The sequence below is a fragment of the Brachyhypopomus gauderio genome, chromosome 9, assembly GCF_052324685.1.
Source record: "Brachyhypopomus gauderio isolate BG-103 chromosome 9, BGAUD_0.2, whole genome shotgun sequence".
In the NCBI taxonomy this organism is placed as follows: domain Eukaryota; kingdom Metazoa; phylum Chordata; class Actinopteri; order Gymnotiformes; family Hypopomidae; genus Brachyhypopomus; species Brachyhypopomus gauderio.
Window position 1 is genome coordinate 2,318,080 of NC_135219.1, and position 22,168 is coordinate 2,340,247.

Consider the following 22,168-nt stretch of genomic DNA (forward strand, 5'->3'; position numbering starts at 1 on the left):
GACTGACCGGGAGCGGAGATATAATTCTCTGGCCGGGGGATGCTCGTGTATCGGCCAGAGAAGGTGTGTCGTATTGTGAGGGCATGTATGGTCCTGCACAATGTTGCGCACAGGTATGCCGTGCCATTGTTAGAGGTGGTGGAGCACCTCTCAATTCCACGTTGATTGGGATGTACAAAAGAAATGTGCGTGGATTCCGGCGTACGCACGGTTTGATACATCCGGATTTTTTTATGCGTACGCCATTTTCTGGATTTGTACGTACGCCAATTTTTAGTAAGAAATCCACGCAAGTCTTTGCACATGAGGCCCCTGGTTTTTATTCCGTGTCAGAGCCGTAATATTGGTATTGTAGACTCCAACTGCAGTATTACTCCCCAGCTGAACCTCGGAGAAGAAAGATATGTGATGTGGTAAAAATGTAACAGATTAATCAAAGGTCAAAGTAAACAGATAAGTCTTTAGTCGAGATTTAAACATTGAGACCGTGTCTGAGTCCCTAGTTCCCGAGTCCTAGGAACAGTTAAGTTAATAACCCTGCGTCCTGCGAACGAAGTGAACGTGCTGGGTTGTAATGTTCAATAAATTCACTAAGATACTCTGGAGCTAAGCCATGCAGCGTTTTATATGTTAATAAAAGTATTTTATAGTCAATACGGAATCTAAATGGCAGCCAGTGTAATGACGATAATACGGGACTAATGTGATTATTTTTTTTAGTTTTCGTTAAAACTTGCGCTGCTGCGTTCTGAACCAGCTGGAGTTTGTTTATCGATTTACCAGAACATCCAGCTAGAAGACTATTGCAATAATCTAAACGAGAGGATATGAATGCATGGATTAGTTTTTCTGCATCACTAGTATTTAATATGTTTCTAATTTTAGCAATGTTGCGTAAGTGAAAGAACGCTACCCTAGTTATATTATTAATCGAACGAGAGATCTGAGTCTATTATGACGCATAAGTTCTTTACCTCTGCGCTGGGGGTTATAGTAAAGGAATGTAGATTCAATGCTACATTAAGTATCTTGTCTCTCGCTGCCCTAGACCCAACTATTATTAGCTCTGTTTTATCTGGATTTAGTGCTAGAAAGTTACACGCCATCCAATGTTTTATCTCTTCTACACATTTCTCGATTTTGCTGTTTACACCTAAATCATTGGGTTTTGCTGATTGAGTGTCGTCTGCGTAGGAGTGGAAACTGATGTCGTGCTTATGCGTAATCTCGCCTAAGGGTAACATGTACTATAGTGTAAATAGAAGCACACACACACACACACACACACACAGGTTATCGTCCTGCTGTTGCTGGCTGTCATTGGGGTCTTGTGCTGGAGAAACAAAGGTATACACACACACACACGCGCACACACACACACAGGTTGTCGTCCTGCTGTTGCTGGCTGTCATTGGGGTCTTGTGCTGGAGAAACAAAGGTACATACACACACACACACACACACACACACACACACAGGTTGTGGGACTCACTCTGTCTGGTGTCCTGCTGTAGTTCAGAAACGTGGACAGTCGGGGCTCAGTAAGGAACAAACAGTGCAGAAGACAGATGAGGAGACACAGGTCAGTACACACATGCTGTTACTCTAACATAAGAGTGACATAACATCCACATCAGTACCGGGATACACGCTCAGGGACTGGGCTTTCATATGTGTGTGTGTGTGTGTGTGTGTGTGTGTGTGTGTGTGTGTGTGTGTGTATTTCTGTCTGTAGGATTGTTCTACTGTGCTGTATTCACCTGAACAGGTGTGTATACAAGTGAGTACTTATGTGTGTGTGTGTGTGTGTGTGTGTGTGGTGGAGTATAAGAGATATAGAGATAAGAGATAAGAGGTATATATTTTTGTATGTGTGTGTGGGGGGGTATAAGAGATAAGAGGTATTTATTTTTGTAGGTGTGCATTGATAACATACATGTTTTGGTGTTATTATTAAGGGACCACCAGCTTTAGGAAAACGCTGTTCAGATTGTGAAATTTTGTTTGTAGCAGCACCAAAAACCTCATGAGAATGATGAGAAGTTTGGGGGAACTTCACATATAACACTGAGCTGGTTGGACACTCTGGTAAAAAAAAGGCTTGAATGCACAATATTTCAGTATAATGGGGAAGTCCATCTACTCCTCTTATGTTTATGTTGAAGTACCTGAAATAACACTGACACACACCAGGAAACATAAAAATATCAAACTAAAGAAACAGTGATATAATGGCCTGGGGAAACAAATATTGAATATGCAATAAAAAAATGTTTGTTTTGCTCTGAAAAATGACTTACACGATCCACACACTAGCTGGATGTTTTTGGATGTTACATGGGACTCAGTGTGTTGCTGACACATATAAAAGTCCCCACAACCACGACCGTGATGCTGCGATGTTCATATGATGCTGTGTTGAGAATGGCAGCGGTTCACGTTTGCATGAAGACTGTAAGACACTAGTGCATTTGAGTGCATTTGAGTGCATTTGAGTTCTGCTTTTGTGTGCATATGTACACACATGTATACAGTATTTTGTTGAATGTGTTTTAGCATATACACACATTTACAAATTTGCAATTTTTGTGTTTTCTACAGGAAGATTTGACTGTCCTATATGCAAGTGTAAATCCAAAAACAAAACGCAAAACAGCACAAAAAGAACAGGTGTGTATCATAAACATATGTCATAAACATATGTGTGTGTGTGTGTGTGTTATGTAACCACTGTTAATATGTTACTCCTACAGGATGATGTCACTTATTGTACAGTAGTACACAGTCAGAAAACCAAACCAGTGCACACACCCATGGATGACGCAGATTACACAGAATATGCCAGCATAAACGTAAAGTCAAACTAAAATATCCCCCCCCCCCCCCCCCCCCCCGAGAGTTCACAAACAAACTGACAATAACAATAGAGAATCCATGTGGTGGCCAACAAAGAGCATGTGTTGTATTTGATGTTTTTCTGCTTGTATCATTCTTGTATATTTGTATGTGCTTTTATTTATGTCATGTATTCAGTAACAGTGCCTTGGGCTTTGATTGAATCACAATGATACATAAATGTGAACATCATTTTAAGTTTTCTTGTTGCCTGTAGACATTTCTTCACTGCCATTTACTTCTGTATTATAAATAAAGATCAAAAGCCAGATGGGTGTGATTTCCGTTTTAACCTGATTAAAATGACTCATTATGCAGGTGTGTGTAGGAGAGACACTAAAATGAGTCCAGACTGTGTAGTGAGTTAATGCTCCACCTGTCCTGTAACTGTGACTGTAGAATGAGTTTAGACTACAAGACATGGCCCTGTGTACCTAGTTCCTGAAGTGCACACTGTTGCCATAGTTAACACCTGTTCTATGTTCACCCTCTCATTGGTTAATCCAGTACACCTGTTCTATATTCACCCTCTCATTGGTTAATCCAGTACACCTGTTCTATATTCACCCTCTCATTGGTTTATCCAGTACACCTGTTCTATATTCACCCTCTCATTGGTTTATCCTGTATACCTGTTCTATGTTCACTCTCTCATTAGTTATTCGTGTACACCTGTTCTATGTTCACTCTCTCATTAGTTATTCGTGTACACCTGTTCTATGTTCACCCTCTCATTGGTTAATCCTGTACACCTGTTCTATGTTCACTCTCTCATTGGTTAATCCTGTACACCTGTTCTATGTTCATTCTCTCATTGGTTAATCCTGTACACCTGTTCTATGATCACCTTCTCATTGGTTAATCCTGTACACCTGTTCTATGTTCACCGTCTCATTAGTTTATTACACATTACGATTATGACAGCTGCACCCTAGTTGAAATGGCTTTGTGTTATCAATCAAAACGTTCTGGAATCAAATCTCTTGACACACACCCAAGGACACACATCTCAAGGACCCCCCCCCCCCCCCCCCCCCCCCCACACACACACACACACACACACACACACACACACACACACACATACACACACACCATACTGATTGGACTGTATGGATCAGCACATGTTCAGACATCAACAGACAATATGACAAAAAAGAAATGTCAGCACAAAACACTTGGAATAAAACCTCAGTGACATTAACTATATATATCTATCAACATTTTGGAGATCTACGTTTTGTTTGTGCAGTTTTTAAACATGTTTTAAGCTTTAATAGACTGTCAATGTGCATTTCTTTTTTAGTCCTCAAGATGGCACTGTTTCTTCCTGATGAGGCGAATGTTTTTGTTAATATAGCTGCACATGGCGCAGATTTAAAGCATAGAAATGAACTAGTCCATATCCCTCAACATGCGTAAATGCCAATGAGAGTTTGAGTTTAATATATTTGGACAAATGTAAAATCAATAGTGTCATAGACCAAGTAAAGCTCAGGTGTTTATGTAGGACCACTCATACACGAAACCATTCACAGTGCTCAGAAATCTTTAGTAAAAGCAAAAGAAAGAAAGATAATTATGATTTAAGCATTAAAAAAATGTTTTCACACTGTTTGTCAAACAGCTTCTTTTTAAAAAGTAGTTACTCTCTTTTTAAAAGTAATCATGTAGCATGAATAATGATTCTAAAGAACTTTTAGAGTTCTGTTGAACCCTATTATGCATTTCTTAGTGGATGATAAACATGGTGAAACAAATTTGGCAAGTATCGATATATTCATATTCAGTAATGAGCTTAGAACCGCGGATTAGTTTAAAAAAATTTTCAGCCATTAATGGCAGACAGGTTATTACTTACCATTGAATGGTAAGTAATAACTTACCATACAAGATAACTCTGTGGCAGACGCCTTGTGCATCTGTAACAGGGGTCTCTCTTGCTTAATTAATCCATACTTGCTTATTAAATCCATACTTTGTTAAATAAATCATTGTACTTTATTATGAAATGAAATGTCATACCCAACTGCTTCTGACTTATTGTGCTCACCATTTAAGGGTTTCAGAATTTCAACCACAACATTTGAATTTACCAGGCCCATTTAAATGACAATGGACACGATCTGGACACTGCTATGGTTAGCAAGTTACTACATCTATAAGACAAATAAACCATTCTTCATGTTTATGAACTTACATGAAGGCTGTGGAGTACCTCTGACACATAAATCTTGAATCTTCTAGCCACGGCTGCTGCAAAAGTTTGGTGACAGCTCAATCAGCTCTTTCCCGCAGTTAGGGAAATACATAGCAATTTGACTGTCTTGCCGCCTATGCAAACATTGAAAAAAGAGCGAACATAACTTCTGGCTCAAAAGCCAAAAGTAGCGCCATCCAATCAACGATTTCCCAGGTTTTCCCACTTGGTCCTACCTTTTCCGGTTTGTTAATGTCGTTGTGTTTTTGTTAATGTTGTTGTGTTTTTGTAATTTGTAATTGTGCTTAGTTTGTGTTTTTGTCATTTGTAATTGTGCTTAGTTAATGTCGTTGTGTTTTTGTAATTTGTAATTTTGCTTAGTTAATGTCGTCGTGTTTTTGTCATTTGTAATTATGCTTAGTTAATATCGTTGTGGTTTGCACTTCACGGCCACCGTACACCTGAGAGAGCAGGTCTTGTAATATAAACAGCAAAATAATTGGTTGGATTCCCAGTGAGTAGAAGTCCTCTCATACTGATAAGCACTTAAGCCACTCTGCATATGAACGTCTGTCTAATGGTGTAATGGAAATGTTTCAGCTGAAATCCTGCATAGAATTAAAAATACTATCCATATGTTGGTACACATCAAATACAACTGAATGTAAATATAACTACATTTTATGGCTGACAATGTGATTGTGTAATGCATCATGTGAGAGAGAATACACAGGAAAGAGGAAGTGATGACAGAAGACACTTTTTTCATTCCTATGTTTAGTTTGTATGCTCATATGTAAGAAGAGAAGATGAGAAAGAAGTAGTTTTGTATGTGAAGACGTCCTCTGTGCTGTGTGGACACTAGGCAGTGGTCCATTACAGTGGAGGTCCTCTGAGATCTAGAACTCTAGGTCACAGTTCTGTGGTGGTTCTTGGAGGGAGACCGTAGTTCTGAGAAGCAGCAGAAGTTCTGAAGCTGTGTAGTGTGTGTACGGTGATCAGAGCATTCAGGAGATTGTAGTTCTGAAGAGGAAGTGTATAAGACGTGTATCAGCAGTCCTGCAGTGTGTGTGTGTAGTGTGTTGAACTCAGTAAGAATGCAGGTGTGTGTGTATTTGCTGCTTGTGCTCCATGCTGCTGATGGTGAGTGTTTCATCTTTTGTTGTTGTATTTGCATATACAGACACACTGTTTGTATGTCTATGCATGTGAGAGATTAAGAAAGATTTGACTTACTTCATAATCTTGACATTATCTTGATGTAATTGTTTAATTTCTTATCAAATGTATCCCACAACATATTCTATGGATGTTTGTGAGATCATGTGATCTTAGATTACACAGTGGTCCTTAATCTGTGATTTAAATTCTCAGGTAGATATCAGAGGTAGTAAGACATGAATGATTAAATATTTGTACAAAAAAAAAAACATTAGGCTACTTGTAAGACAAATGTATTAACTTTAGTTGACCTTAAAGCTGCAGTCTGCACATGTCTGACATTTAAATCTTATAACTTGATGGCATACGTCATACTGACATCTACTGGGAAATCTTGAACCATCATCAACTCACTAAAAACTAATTGAAGTAACCGTTTCCATAATGCCACATAGCGACAATAACAAAAATAAAGAGAAAAGCTCCTTATGAAGTGAGTTAGCAAAGTGTTTATGGCGCTTTAAAGTCTCTAAATTGAGGAAGGCGTCCAGTGGCGGCTCTTGCAGTGGCGGCTCTTGCAGTGGCGGCTCTTGCAGTGGCGGCTCTTGCAGTGGCGGCTCTTGCAGTGGCGGCTCTTGCAGTGCGGCGTTGCTGACAGTCTCAGGATGTGAGACCAATGCACAGCACTGGAAGAGCAGATCTGTGGGCTTTAAATAGAGGGAATTGGGAACAGGTGCAATGATGATAAGTGGTTAATAGACGTGTGATTGAGAAGGAGAGAGGGGTGTGTGTGTGTGTGTGGGTGTGTGTGTGATGTGTGATGTGTGGGTGTGTGATGTGTGTGGGCATCTCCCTCATGGCTTGGGGCCGGCCTACCGTGGCACTATAGTTTTGGGAGTCAGGGCCTGGAGCAATCAAGTGTGAGATAGATAACAGTAAACAGTACATGTACATGTGCAGCCATGTTTAACAGTGCAGGTCATTAACCGGTGTGGTGATGCAGGCTGCAGGTTGGTAGAGAATCAGACAACAGATTCAGTACTGCTGTGCTGCTCCTGCAATACACAATACTGTGGTTATGTGTTACTGTGATTAAAGGAGTGTATGTGTGTGTCAGAGAGAGAGAGAAAGAGAGGGATGATTTGCTATGGAAGAAAAGGCATTCAATTTATGTTTTTCTGCAGGCTGCACACTGGACAGCCAAAGGGAGATAAAATACATCCCTGCACACACAGGAGAGTCAGTACTGCTGCCCTGTTCCTGCACCAACACACACACCAGACCTGAGAGATTCACCTGGGAGAAACACGACATAAACAGAAACACATGGGACGTGATCTCCAGTGAGAGTAAACAATACAGAAACTCTCCAGGAAATCTCTCTCTACTCATATCACACCTGACTGAAGAGGATTGGAGACACTACAGATGTCGCATTAAATGGGGCCAATTTAGAGACATCATGCTCACTGTTAAAGGTAAAACACTGTTTGATCCAAATCCATCTGCAGTGATGTTTATAAAGCTAAATGTATCTGAAGAGGGTGAGGGTTGTTACAAGTGTAGTCTTAATACATATGAATGTCTAAACATCAGAGTCATTCTTAAAGGTAAGATATTTAGATTTTTCTTAGTCTAGTGATAATCTTAATCTGGGGTGGGTTTCCCGAAACGTTCGTAGCGCTAAGTACTTCTTAACCTCGTACGTTTCATACGAGGTTACGAAGTACTTAGTGCTACGAACGTTTCGGGAAACCCACCCCTGATCTTTAGCAAATTAATGCAACTGGATACTGCTCATGTCACGTTACAGCCCCCGGCCCCTCCCTTTTGGGCATGTTTTTATGTCGTCTATGTCTAGTTGTCTGCGTCGGTGGATCTCCGTGGGTGCGGTTACGTCTTGTGTTAATCGGTCTTACCTGTGGCTTGTCTCGTCATCACTTGGGACTCGTGCTTTGTCTATTTAATGTGCGTTCGCGCAGTGTCCCGTGCTCGTCTTTGTTTGAGTCAGTTCACGTTGTATGTCTTCATGTTATTCGTGTGCTATCTGTGCTACGCTGTTGAAATAAACATACGTCAGTGTCTGCTAGAGTGGACTCGTGCCTCGTCCTTCTCGCCGCACCGCACGTGACAGAAAGACGAGCCGACCAAGATGCCAGGCTATACCACCCTTGCCAAGAAGGGGAAGAGGCCCAGTAGGCACCACCATGCCTCTTCCCCTGCACAGCACCGCGAAGCCCCAGCGACCTTCGACGAGATGCAGCAGGACCCGTTGTGTGAGCACCTGCTGCGTCAGGCTCGGGAAACCAGGGTGGCCTCGATGGCGGAATACTTCCACGAAGCCGCGGTGAGGATGTGGAAGGAGTGACACCGCTCTCCCACCAGAGACCTCTTGCCACTGAGGGTAGGCTCCCTAGAGCTCTGCTCCACGGAAAAGACTCCCGAGAGTGAGTTCGAGGGAGAGGAGTCGGAGGAGGACTCCGAAGAGGAGGAGAGCTCCCCTCCGTCCGTATACTCGGCCCCCACCGAGTACTACGGCGAGGGTGAGGAGGAAGAGGAAAGCCCTCCTCTGTCCGTGTGCACGGCCCCCACCGAGTACTACGGCGAGGGTGAGGAGGAAGAAGAACACCCTCCCCCATCCGAGTACTCAGACGGTGAGCCGTACACGGAAGATGAAGACAGTGAGCCGTGCATGGAGGAGGAGGAGGACTTGAGTCCTCCCCCCTCGGAGTACTCCAGGGAAACCGTGAGGGGCAGGAGAGGGTGGAAGGAGGAGCTTTCTCCCTATCCATCGGAGGGGAGTACTATGGACTGGTCCCGTGGCGAAACCCTGGTGAAGCCAATGATCTGGCATTCAGGTGGTGAAGAAGAGGACATGGAGGAAGAGAGCACCGTTCTGGAGTCCAGATCAGGGGAGCGTACACCAGGGGGAGGTGAAGCTCTGTGGTGGGGTTCTCCGAGAAGGGAGAATGAGCGTCGGCAGTGCCATCCTGCGGCGCGCTCCTCAGGGACTACCAGAGAGACTGGTTGCGTGCCCGTTGAAAGGGCTGCAAGGGCGTCCGCCAGTCGCGCTCCGGATCCGCCCATCGACGTGGGTTCGGGGCACTTAGTCCTGTTGGTACCCCGGGATGGGTAGTGCCCTTGGTGGGGGGGGTCTGTCACGTTACGACCCCCGACCCCTCCCTTTTGGGTGTGTGTTTATGTTGTCTACGTCTAGTCGTCTGCGTCGGTGGATCTCCGTGGGTGCGGTTACGTCTTGTGTTAATTGGTCTCACCTGTGGCTCGTCTCGTCATCACTTGGGACTTATGTGTTTTGTCTATTTCATGTGCGTTCATGCAGTGTCCCGTGCTTGTCTTTGTTTGAGTCAGTTCACGTTGTATGTCTTCATGTTATTTGTGCGCTATCTGCGCTACGCTGTTGAAATAAACGTACGTCAGTGTCTGCTAGATTGGACTTGTGCCTCGTCCTTCTCGCCGCACCGCATGTGACAGCTCATACCTATAATCTCAGACTTAGCCAAGACATCTTCAGATAAAAGGCCTTGCACACTCATTTGTAATATACCCAAGCAAGAAGCAACATACACATACCCAGCACATACAAGATACTTCACTGTTTTGCACCCTGTGCAGCATTAAAAATTAAGTGTGTCTGACAGAAGTTAGCCCTGCCCACTTCACTGCTGTTGAGGAGTCATGTGACTCATTTTGTAACACTGATGGCATTGCTGTGGTACTAAATGTCCAATATTGTGACATTGTCATCTGGTAAGTCAAGGCTGAGGTAATAAGCCTTTCTATAGATGCCGTCTAAAAATATAATGTAGGGATCATTAACTTTTAAACCTACACTTCTGAACCTGTGTATACTTCACTCAGTCATAACCACTGGTACCCAGCTGTCACTCATACAAACCAACATGTTCAGATACAAGTTAGAAATGTATCAGGACTGTAGTAAAACATGCACTCACAACGTCATGTGATTGTGTTACATCTAATGAATGGTTTCAGGTGTAATAAAACCATCACACCTTATGCTGACAAATCTCCATCCAGAAACCATAACAAGAAAATGACAAACCAAACTCCAGTTAAACTTTATTACAGTCTCTTCCAATGGTGCAGTGATAATAACTGAAATCTTTTTTAAAAGTCAGAGGATGGTCATATCTGCCCACATTCTCAATGTTACTGCACAGATACTCACCATTATCGCCATTTTTTTAAACAGCAGGGCACCAACCTATAAAACCTGACAACACCTACCCGACAGCATCACATTTACATTTATGGCATTTTGGCAGACGCCCTTATCCAGAGCGACTTACATTTTTATCTAATTTTTTTATACAAGTGAGCCATTAAGGGTTAGGTGCCTTGCTCAGGGGCACCTCAGTCATGGCCTCAGGTCCGGGAATCGAACTCACGACCCTCCGGTCACAAGACCAGTTCCCTAACCACCAGGCCATGACTCCCCTACCCTACGCATCAGTTAAACCTTCCACCACCATCTTCTCTCAGAGAGGTAACGGTAAATTTTATTTTCATATTTAATTTCACATAATGTGTGGAGCTCCAAAACAGATTGAAGATAACTGAGACCCTGAAATGATTGTAACATGCAGAGTGACACTCATCAGACTCCAGTGGTCCAGTGCTCCACCACCTCTCACCTTTCACCCCTCACCTCTCACCCCTCACAACTGACTGTTGCTGTTACAGTTTCTCGTCAAGCTCCGCCCTACATCCCCATTGCCTTGGTCACTGTGATCTTCCTCCACATTATTGTGGCTGTAGTCTACTGCACCAGGAGAAGTAAAGGTACCACTGACATAATCAAGCTGTTGTTGTCTCACTACGCCTCCTGCATCTGTAAATTTATTTATCCATTTATCTTCAGCAGCAGATCCTGCTCAACCTCACTACACTGCTGACGGAGATGGAAGAGTGAGTCTGCAGTAGAGAAGACAAACAACATTACAGCTACAAACCCACACCTGAACAATAGGGGGGGGGGGGGGGGGGGGCTGAGTTGTCTGACTCACCTTCAGTATAAAATGCAATATGTGGCAGGTGAAATTCACATGAGTTTTGTCCATTTCCCATTTTATTTCAAACTACTCAGTGTATATCACTGCATGTCACAGCTGAATGCATGTGTATATCTTAAATTATTTCCCTCCCCAGTTTAACTCAATTATCATGCATGTCCACCATAATAAAAAAGTTGTATATTAATAGAAGCACTGTCTGTAAGAATAAAGTCTTTAAAGCTGTTTCAATCCTTCTCTGGCAACAAAAATATGTTGCAGGAATGATCTCCTTGTCACGGTGAGGCGGCCCCGTACCGGTTGCCTCCGTCCACAGCGGCTGTTGTTGTTGTAGTTGTTTTGTTACGTCGTGTGGGTCCCTCAGGTGGGCGGAGCCCGTGATCCGTCTCACCTGAGGGTCGTTTGCCTATATATGTCTTGTCTTTGTACCAGTTGACCGCTGGTCATTATATCCTTAATTTGGAGATATTGCACGGGTTTTTGGTTTGCACACTTTCTATTAAACCATCCTTTTTCCCTGAGACTTGGCGTGATCGCTTCCTTTTTAGTTCGCACACCCTGCCCGTCACACTCCTGCATGTTTTATCGACTTTTCTTCTATTTATTCTGTAAAGCACTTTGAGTTGCATTTATATATAAAGATTATAATAATTATTATGTAACGACGTTATGACATCACAATGCAGGCAAACTTATAAAAGGAAGCAGCCGCAGACGATGTTTAACACACGGTGTTTATTCGTTTCTGCATTATAATTTGCGAGTTAACAAGTGACCATGAGTAAACAAATGAGGGTAAGTTATTGTTCCTTTGAGCTGGTTCCTTAATCTTACTATAGTCCAAATAAGTTGGAGAGAGCCTACCTTCTCAGTTTATTTATTGAAGATTCCAATTTGTCCTTGTCTCCTTGAGCATCAAGCGAAAAAAAAAAACTAAGTTAAAGTATTCATATTCCCCCAACCCTGCCAGCTCAGATGTTCGTAGCCTGTATTATCTTCAGTTAACAAAGTTAGCATTCTACGACATATTTTACACAGAATGCACGACTCACGAACATATTGCTAATTTTCTGACTGTGACGTATGCAGCGTAGTTTCCAAAGTGACGCGTTCGTGGCAAATTCAACTGTCTGCTACGTAAATTAACATGACAAAATGTAAAATAAATACTTAAGCACAAGATTTTTTTAGTTTTAGTTCTTTAGTTATTTAGAAATTCATTTCTAAACATTATGTGAAGTCTACATAATGTAGTTAATAACAGCAGTTAATTAATGAGAATATCTATTGTAAAGGGAAACATGATATAGTTAATCAGGGTCTATATGAGTTACCATAGGAACACAGTCCATGTCTGTTCAGAAATTCATCACTCTACATCAGGCGTACTCAACTAAATTTGTCCGCGGTCCAATTTTGGCAGATACCTGCGACCTGAGGTCCGGTGCGGCGGGGGCGGCGAACGTAAATTGTTGAGCCGGGGGGGGGGGGGGGGGGGGGGGGGGGGGTGGCGAACGTAAGTTGTTGAGCGGGGGGGGGTATGGTGTGATTTTTGTTTCAATAGTTCCACAAAAGCAAAAGTAAATCCAAGAGCAGAAAGTATATGTTATGAATGCAAAACAGAAAAAAATATATCCAAAGTGTGACGGGCAGGTGTGAGCAACAAAAAGGAAGCGATCACGCCAAGTCTCAGGGAAAAAGGGTGGTTTAATATAAAGTGTGCAAACCTAAAACCCGTGCAATAGATCCGAATTAAGGATATAATGACCAGCAGTCAACTGGTACAAAGACAAGACATATATAGACAGACAAACGACCATCAGGTGGGAACGGATCACGGGCTCCGCCCACCTGAGGGGCGTACACGACGTCACAAAACAACAACAACACAGCCGCTGTGGACAGAGGCGGCCGGTAGGGGGCCGCCTCACCGTGACAGACCCCCCCACCAAGCCGCACTCCCCTCCACTGGGTGTGTGGCACACAGCGGCTGCACAACAACACGAAGGGGCAGGAAGGCAAGGACAGGCAGGGACACACCTCCTGCAGTCCACGAGCTGAAACACAAAACACATAACATTAGTCAGCTCACCTCCCTGGGCGGGACCCTGGACCGACTGGGCCGTCAACAAGACAAAACCACGCCCCGGTCGGTCACAGGGCCCTCACGCCCTAACCGGCCTTAAGCCGCATAGCCCCACAGGTGCGAGGACGGCGGGCCTCGGCTCCTTGTCCGTCCGGGGTGTATGTGTGTGCAGGTTACCTCCCTGGGGCGTGGCTACGTCACCTCCAGGACCCCGTGGAAGGGTCTCCGTCCTGTGCAGGAGCTCTTCAGACCGGAGCCCCATGGTCCCCAAACATCCGGGGGCCCCAGCCCTCTAGGGAGGGGCTCTTTCCGACCGGGCTCCGGTCACCCCACAACATAAGGGGGCTCCTGCCAGCTGGAGACCCCCACAAGGTCCAGGGATGCCACGATTCAACGCCAGGGAGAAGCACCTGCACATAAAACACAAATGCACACACACACCCACACACACCAACACAGAACACAAACGCGCACTACCCTGATCCCCCCTCCAGGGGGGAGGGGTCTCCATCCTAACTCAGGAGAACCCCCCACTTACCTGGTCAGGGCCTCCCTCGGGAGCGACGCCCTCCGTGCCACACCCCATGGCACGGGACCACAGCCGGTCCCCCCCAAACACACATTCAGGGGGAGGAGCATGCGTGGAATTACACACAAACATTAGACAACACGTTAGGACACAACACACACGCAACTACTAGACAAACAAAACAGTGTACAAACAGACAGACTGGACCCACACATGCGCGCTCTACATACACATACACAATAGTGACGCGCCCCTCCAAGTCGCAGTCGCTCCCCACATAAAACACAAGACACACGGGGAGCGAGGCGACAGTGACGAGCGGCGACCGCGTCACACATGAAACATTTAACATGAAACAACGAGCACGCACACAGATCCACACGTCCGTCAACATGTACACATTTTTCCCACACAAAACATGAAGAGCGCTCCCAGGGAAGACGTCCTGGTCCTCGCCGCGCCACAAACACAAACACGGCGGAGCTCTTTAAACAAACAAACAAACAACAAAAACGAAGAGTATTTCCAGGGCGAGAGCCCTGTCCCTCGCCGTGCCACAAACAACACAAAAGCACGGCGGATCTCTTCAAACAAACACCACGCAGACAAACACTTACCACGAGACATGACCACGAACGAAGGAGAAAGAAAAAGAGACTCGGCGGCTTCCGAAGGGTGGCTGGTCATTCTGTGACGGGCAGGTGTGAGCAACAAAAAGGAAGCGATCACGCCAAGTCTCAGGGAAAAAGGGTGGTTTAATATAAAGTGTGCAAACCTAAAACCCGTGCAATAGATCCGAATTAAGGATATAATGACCAGCGGTCAACTGGTACAAAGACAAGACATATATAGACAGACAAACGACCATCAGGTGGGAACGGATCACGGGCTCCGCCCACCTGAGGGGCGTACACGACGTCACAAAACAACAACAACACAGCCGCTGTGGACAGAGGCGGCCGGTAGGGGGCCGCCTCACCGTGACACAAAGTATATTTTTTTAAATATAATTGGTTATTTGAAACTTATTTTCATTTGCATTTTGACAAGTTTTTGGTTCCATTGTTTTTGTTTTGGATTTTTCCAGTAAGGTCTTTTGCTTCTGGAATCTCTCTTTGCTTCTGCTTCGTTTTTTGCTTCTGACTTTTGGAACACATTTCACATGTGGGAGGGTCTTAGATGAAGGCGTTCCTCTGCAATCTCCATTGGTCACTGATTCCGGACTGACACAGAGCTCTGAGACCGCCTCTGGGACCAAGCCACGCCCACCCCACCAGCTTCCCAGCGTTTTCAAACATGGCGGAACGCGGGGGTTCTGTTTCACAGTAGCATGTAAACTGAGTTTTATCATTAAAGTTTATACATAGGTTTTAGTTAATTGCTAAATGGTCTGTAGATATTGCAAATGTACACTGTATAATAACTACATTATAATAATAATAATCTTTATTTGTATAGCACCTTTCATACATACATGTAACCCAAAGTGCTTTACAGTATAAATAAAAGAAACATTAAAAGGAGATAAGACAAAGACAAAAAGACAAAAAGAAAATGTTAAATTAAAGATAAAAATATTAAAATAACATAAAAAGTAAAAAGTGAAGTAAGTAAGATAATAAAAAGTAAAGTAAATAAGATAAAACTATTACGATAGAGTTTCTTAACTAAAAGCGGATCTAAACAGGAATGTTTTGAGACTGCTCTTAAAACTATGCAAGGATGAAATGCCTCTGAGCTCTTCAGGAAGAGAATTCCAGAGCTTTGGGCCATAGTGGCTAAAAGCACCCTCGCCAATCTTTAATCGGCTTTTAGGAATCACCAGTAGATTACTGTTTGAAATTACATTAAGCATGGCGGTTAATATTTAGCACACTTCACCAGCGCGAGCTTTTTAAAATTTTAGTGAACTGGATGCAGGCATGAAAATCTGTCACCTTGCGGCGAAATTCGCCGTTTTTAAGTTTTCATATTTTGCGGTAAAACAAACTCTTATGAAAAATAGGTAGATAGTTAACAGTAAAATAAGAAACAAGATTTTTTTTTGTAGTTCTAAATGGTGAACCCTGGTATTTTTACACTCATTTTCGCCGCGATTGTTATTTATTGGTTCATTAAGGTGCAGGCTAATGGTTTTGACTGAGCCATCTGGAATGGCGAAAGCGGCTTCTCGCATTTACGGATCTGGCTCCATACATTGACAAGACAGGTCAATATTTTTCAGCGCGATATTATCACGAGAGAAGACGACAGGGAAGAGCGTGTTTAAAGCTAGCCTTTAAATTATTTTTAATTTAATCGCTGCTGTAGCTTCTGTCACCGTTTTACTACATTCACAATAGTAGCGACTAGTTACTCGCTCCTCCAGTAACGTTCGCTCGCGTCCCCGCGGGTCTAAAGTGAGAAGGAAACTAATCCTAATGGACTACTCCTCTTACTCGCACCCCTCCAAGTTAAAATCTTTTTTTTAATCTCTGAGTCAGACAGTGTCTGAATGTCATGTCTGACATGTATTATGTTTAGTATCGCTATGTTCAATGGTTCAATGAATATTGTTCACTTCTTAATAAAATACGGACAGCACAAGATGCATCTGATGTGTGTTTGTGTTTGGCATCTGCAGAACACTGAAAAACAGTGTGAGTGAACAAAGCTGGTTGTATATAGGGTGGCCACTTTTCAGTATTGCTTTAATTCTGGTATTTTTTACTATTATGGATTTTACTATATTTGTAAATTTACAATATATCCTACACCTGTCCCCATACCAGATATTGCAAATACTCATATTTCTTCCACACATCAATGTTCTCTCCATTCAGTTCACTAAAATTTTAAAAAGCTTGCGCTGGTGAGCATGCTTAATGTAGTTACAGGGTTGCCAACTCACACACGCATTTGACCGTTTTCACACGCTCTCGCTGGGAACGCTGGGAAGCTGGTGGGGTGGGCGTGGCTTGGTCCCAGAGGCGGTCTCAGAGCTCTGTGTCAGTCCGGAATCAGTGACCAATGGAGATTGCAGAGGAACGCCTTGATCTAAGACCCTCCCACACGTGAAATGTGTTCCAAAAGTCAGAAGCAAAAAACGAAGCAGAAGCAAAGAGAGATTCCAGAAGCAAAAGACCTTACTGGGAAAATCCAAAAAAACAAAAACAATGGAACCAAAAACTTGTCAAAATGCAAACGAAAATAAGTTTCAAATAACCAATTATATTTAAAAAAATATACTTTGGATATATTTTTTTCTGTTTTGCATTCATAACATATACTTTCTGCTCTTGGATTTACTTTTGCTTTTGTGGAACTATTGAAACAAAAATCACTCCATGGGGGGGGGGGGGGGGGGGGGGGGGTGGCCCTGAAATAAATGCTCCAGTTTTTTTTTGGTCCGTATCCAGTTAATCAGGAATGAGATTGGGTCCGGACAGGACTGTGTTCGGGTCCGGATCCGGACCGCGGTCCGCCAGTTGAGTACCCCTGCTCTACATATTCTTTTCATTTACATTTTAATTGTTAAAACAAGTAATCAGCTTAACATAAAGAAAATGACCCCTGTTAATCATTAATCGATAATTAAAACGACACTAATCACCTTTAATAACTGATTTTAAGCATGTTTTCATAAATTTGTCTCTAAACATACTTAATTGTAACATGTTACCAACATATCTCATATCACAATGTTCAGAGCAATATGACAATATGAATTCATATTTTCAAAACATTTTCATATTTCATATGAAACCATACCTTTACTGAAAGAGATCAATTATATTGATGTCTGAAATGTGTTTGCTCAAGTATTGGTTTCACAACAATAGTGAAGCATGTAGGCCTAATGCATATAGTAGTATATTTGTATGGATTTTATGATCCATACTTTTGTCATCATGCCCTGTTTTAGTTGTGCAGCATGAAAGATAAAACCATTATTTCATTACACACATCTTTGTATCTTTGTTCCTCCGTCTGTGGCCTTTGAACATTTCTTTTGCACAACTTTCCTCTTTTGCAGGTTTCCAGGCTCCCAGTTCTGTAGCACCATCGTCCTTTGACAGGACGATCCCTAAGTCCAGGAAGAAATCGTTATGTACCAGACTGGCCGAAGCTTTCTCCAAGATCTGTGGAAAATCTTCTTAGCTGGTGCTGCTGAAATTAGAAAATTCATTATTCAATTAAAATAAAAAAGAAATAAACAGACAGCTCAGACTGTTCATTGAGGCACAATTCTTATCCTATGTTAAACTTCCTATGAATCCTATGTTAAACTTGTACAAAGCAGACTTTTCAAAGAGAGAAACAGACAAAAACAGTCTGTAAAAATAATTAATCTAATTTGTTAACCTTTCTCTTGTGTTCGCTTTCTGTTACTAACTCTTATGTTTGTTTTGACCCATGATTCAAATCTGATAATAGAGACCCTAAAAATAAATGACATCATCCATTTTGTTTCTTACCTCTTGGTTACGCTGTTGGGCTTCTGTATCTATGTAAGTATTGGTTACTGGGCCTTTCTGTTGACAGCAGTTACAACATTATACACAACTCTAAACTGATTTGGCCTTACATGTCTGGAAATGTCTTCCTTTCTTGTTTTGTGAAAAATGCAAAGACAGAAGCTCTTACCTGAAGATCAGATGGTTGGAGGAAGAGCTGCTGTGAGCGGTTGGTATAGTGTGTTTATGATTTCAGTTCTGGTCATATTCATTGTCTTCTAATTACACCTGGGTCAAAACTAACCCTAACAACAGAAAGGTCAAACTTTTAACAAAAATTCAATTTTATTTAAATATATGTCTTGATGCAATAAACAAATTTATGTAGTACTTTTATGCATTTAAAACCAAATGGGTCACTCATGATCCTAACACTAGAGGAAGGTTAAACATCTCACAAGCATCACATTTTGATATCAAGATTTAGTTTAGAAGATGGTGAGAGGACCTCTTTTGTGTTTGGAGAGTGCATTAACATAAATCTGCAGTTTTATTTTGATTATTGTGTAGTTTACACAGTTCAATACAGAGCAAAGAGTTCAGGTGTGACACACAATAACACGTGTGTGTGTGATGTGCTGTGTTGCTAGTAGGACTGTATTATTTTATTTTAGTTAATGCTGTATCTCTAATGCTGTATCTCTGTATCACTCAGAAATGCAGATCTCTCATCACATAACACTCGTCCCTGAAATCTTCTCTCCTTCAACACATTCCACTTCAAACTACATCTACTCCAGTGGACACTGGCCAGCTGTGTTGCGAATTACGCTGTTAAAAATAACGGCGTTAGGTAATGGCGTCATTTTGTCAGTAACGGGATAATATAATTAATTACTTTTCCTGTCGTTACAATGCCGTTGATGTTACTGGTCATTAAAAATGGTGCGTTACTATATATTGATATACTAACTGTAATCCGGACACCTGCCCAGGCTAGTGAGGAGTAACAGATCTCGATAGGTCACAGTTCACGGTGTAACACCTGTTTAACTTAACAAGTCAGTAAGAGATTGGCTAAGGCAGCGTTATGGTAGCCAATCAGATCCAGTGTTATTACATGCATGCCGAAGCACACCAGTGACATGACACAAACGGAGAAGAGGCCGAAATGGTGATTCGCATTTTCAAGGTGGCGATATAAACATTATTTAGGAAAATACTTGAAGTTCCTGAATGTCTACCAGACTGGGTATTTGATTTATTTAATTAAGAATAGAGGTTTTATTGTTAAGTTTACTTCTGTTGTGAACAAACCAGTTGTCTCAGGTTGAGAGAATTTAATTTCATTTGATAGATGTAAATGCACTTTATATATATATATATATATATATATATATATATATATATATATATATATATATATATATATATATATATATATATATATATTATATACACTGCTCAAACAATAAAGGGAACACTTAAACAACACAATGTAACTCCAAGTCATCCACACTTCGTGTTCAGATAGGAAGCAACACTGATTGTGAATCAATTTCAACTGCTCTTGTGCAAATGGAACAGACAACAGGTAGAAATGAGAGATTTTCAACTGATTTCAAAGATTTTTATTGAGATCTAGGATGTGTTAACATTTAACCTCACTGACGTAATTTGGGGGGGACTTTTTCAAAAGCCGGTTTTTGTCCTTTTAATGGTTAAAAAGAAATATTTAAATATCGACGAATCTAGCGCTAGGACCATGCAGAAAACGATCGCTCCGAGCTCCGCTCCAATAACACTTTATCTTCCTAAAAATGAATTTTCCATGAAGCAAACGTGGTGACTTCGTGCCTGCATCCATGTAAACACATGTATGATTTGTAATTCACAGATTTGAAAATTCGTTCTCGCCCCTACTGTGCAATTTGGTTAGGAATACAGCCGAGCTAAACTATCAAGTTGAAAGTCATCATAGTTTGCTTACCCATTTTGACCCAGTTCCCAACCCAACTTTAAGAATAGATTAACGGCGATAATTTTTATATCACCCGATAAGAGTATCAAATTAACGAACGCCTAACGAATATATATATATATATATATATATATATATATATATATATAACCTTAGGGATTTTGTGGGATTTAGCTTTAGGTTGGCGACTTCGACTCTCTCGACCACACGCTCAAGGTTTTTGATCGCCGTGTTGAAGTCGTTCGCATGCACCAGAACATCGTCCAAGTACACCTAAACCTTGAGCGTGTGGTCGAGAGAGTCGAAGTCGCCAACCTAAAGCTAAATCCCACAAAATGCAATCTACTCCAGCACCGGGTCAAATTCCTGGGTCACATCGTAAGCGGTGGCGGCGTGGAGACCGATCCTGAAAAAACCGACGCGATGAGAGATTGGCCCGTTCCTAGGAATTTAAAACAGCTGCAGAGCTTCATAGGCTTCGCGTCGTACTACAGGCACTTCGTTCCTAGGCTCGCCGACATTGCTGCGCCGCTACACCGGCTAACAAAAGGGGGGACTAAATTTGTATGGTCGGCCGACGCAGACCGGGCGTTTGAGGGGTTGAAGCGCTGCTTGTGCGACGCCCCGATCCTGGTTTCTCATCGCCGTTTATTGTGGATTCGGACGCGAGTGACCAGGGGATAGGCGGCGTGCTGTCCCAGCTTCATGACGGCACAGAAAAGGTAATAGCCTACTTTAGCAGGCGGCTCTCCAAGGCGGAGAGAAATTACTGTGTGACGCGTCGTGAGCTCCTGGCAGTCGTGGAGTCTCTGGAGCATTTTCGGCCCTATGTATATGGTGTGAGGTTTGAGCTGCGCTCGGATCACGCGTCATTGCAATGGCTGATGAACTTCAGGGAACCCGAAGGTCAGTTGGCGTGCTGGTTGTCGCGACTCCAAGAGTTCGACTTCACCATCAAACACCGGCCCGGACGTGCTCACGGTAATGCAGATGCTCTATCCCACAGACCCTGCGCCGCCCACGGGTGTAAGTAATGTAGCAGGGCGGACACGAATAGCGCCGAATCTCCGATGTGTGCGGCAGTGACCAGCTCGCCCGAGAACAACGACTATAACGAATCGCTCTCAAACTAACAGTTAAGGTCTGCTCAGCGGGAGGATCCCGAGCTGGGTTGGGCGATACCGCTAGTTGAGGCGGGCGAGTACCTTAGTTGGGATGTCGTGGCAGGCCTGGGCACGGTGGTGAAGGCGCTACGCTCCAACTGGGGTAGTTTGAGCATTTGTGGCGGCATCCTAACACGTACATGGTCGGAACCGGCAAATTGTCGCCTGCACCACGCTGCTACATCCGCAGAGCGACGGGCTTGTGGAGCGCTTTAATCAAACCCTGGCGAACCAACCGGCGACAATCTCCGATAAATGGCAGACGGACTGGGACGACCACTTGCCGGTGGTGCTCTTGGCGTACAGGTCGGCAGTGCAAGAATCGTCGGGTTTTATACCCGCCATGCTAATGCTGGGGCGAGAACTTCGGATGCCGGTGAACCTAGCGTTTGGGGATCCTGACCCCGCTCACGACACTTCTCTCCCCGTTTATGTGCATAAGTTAAAGAACACTCTTGCTGATGTACATGCGATAACCCGTGGCAATCTCTCTGTCTCTTGCAGCAAACAAAAGAGGGCGTATGATGAACGGTGTTTTGGTGAGGCGTTTGCAGTGGGCATGGAGGTGTGGATCTACAACCCGGCAAGGAAAAGGGGGCTGTGCCCGAAGTTGCAGTCGGCCTGGGTGGGCTCGTGTACGGTGCTGACGAGATTGAGCGAGGT

The 22,168-nt window shown here is 43.2% G+C and overlaps 2 protein-coding genes and 1 long non-coding RNA gene across 9 annotated transcripts in view; 2 read left to right on the top strand and 1 right to left on the bottom strand.

The window, feature by feature from the left end:
• The window catches only part of LOC143522680 (polymeric immunoglobulin receptor-like), a 108,165-nt gene that overhangs the window by 20,764 nt on the left and 65,233 nt on the right, over positions 1-22,168 (top strand). For 4 of the 7 annotated variants that reach the window (XM_077016430.1, XM_077016427.1, XM_077016429.1 and 1 more), the window contains 4 exons: positions 1,515-1,582; positions 1,736-1,780; positions 2,602-2,670; positions 2,754-2,888. The exons of 2 other annotated variants lie outside the window; for them this stretch is intronic. In XM_077016430.1, coding sequence (XP_076872545.1) covers positions 1,515-1,582; positions 1,736-1,780; positions 2,602-2,670; positions 2,754-2,867 — 296 coding nt within the window. In that variant the 3' untranslated portion in view covers positions 2,868-2,888. Of the gene's footprint in view, positions 1-1,514; positions 1,583-1,735; positions 1,781-2,601; positions 2,671-2,753; positions 2,889-22,168 lie in introns of those variants that run through there. One more of the 7 variants, XM_077016428.1, reaches the window with a different exon arrangement.
• Positions 8,514-11,271, top strand: LOC143522605 (uncharacterized). Its single transcript, XM_077016319.1, has 4 exons — positions 8,514-8,611; positions 8,642-10,784; positions 10,982-11,080; positions 11,160-11,271. Exons 1-2 carry the CDS (start codon positions 8,514-8,516, stop codon positions 9,390-9,392), a joined length of 849 nt encoding a protein of 282 aa, XP_076872434.1. The 3' UTR covers positions 9,393-10,784; positions 10,982-11,080; positions 11,160-11,271.
• On the bottom strand, positions 17,499-19,608 carry LOC143522419 (uncharacterized). The gene is made up of 3 exons (XR_013132992.1): positions 18,552-19,608; positions 18,383-18,439; positions 17,499-18,074 (listed from the first exon to the last, which is right to left on the bottom strand). It is a non-coding gene; the product is annotated as an uncharacterized LOC143522419 (long non-coding RNA).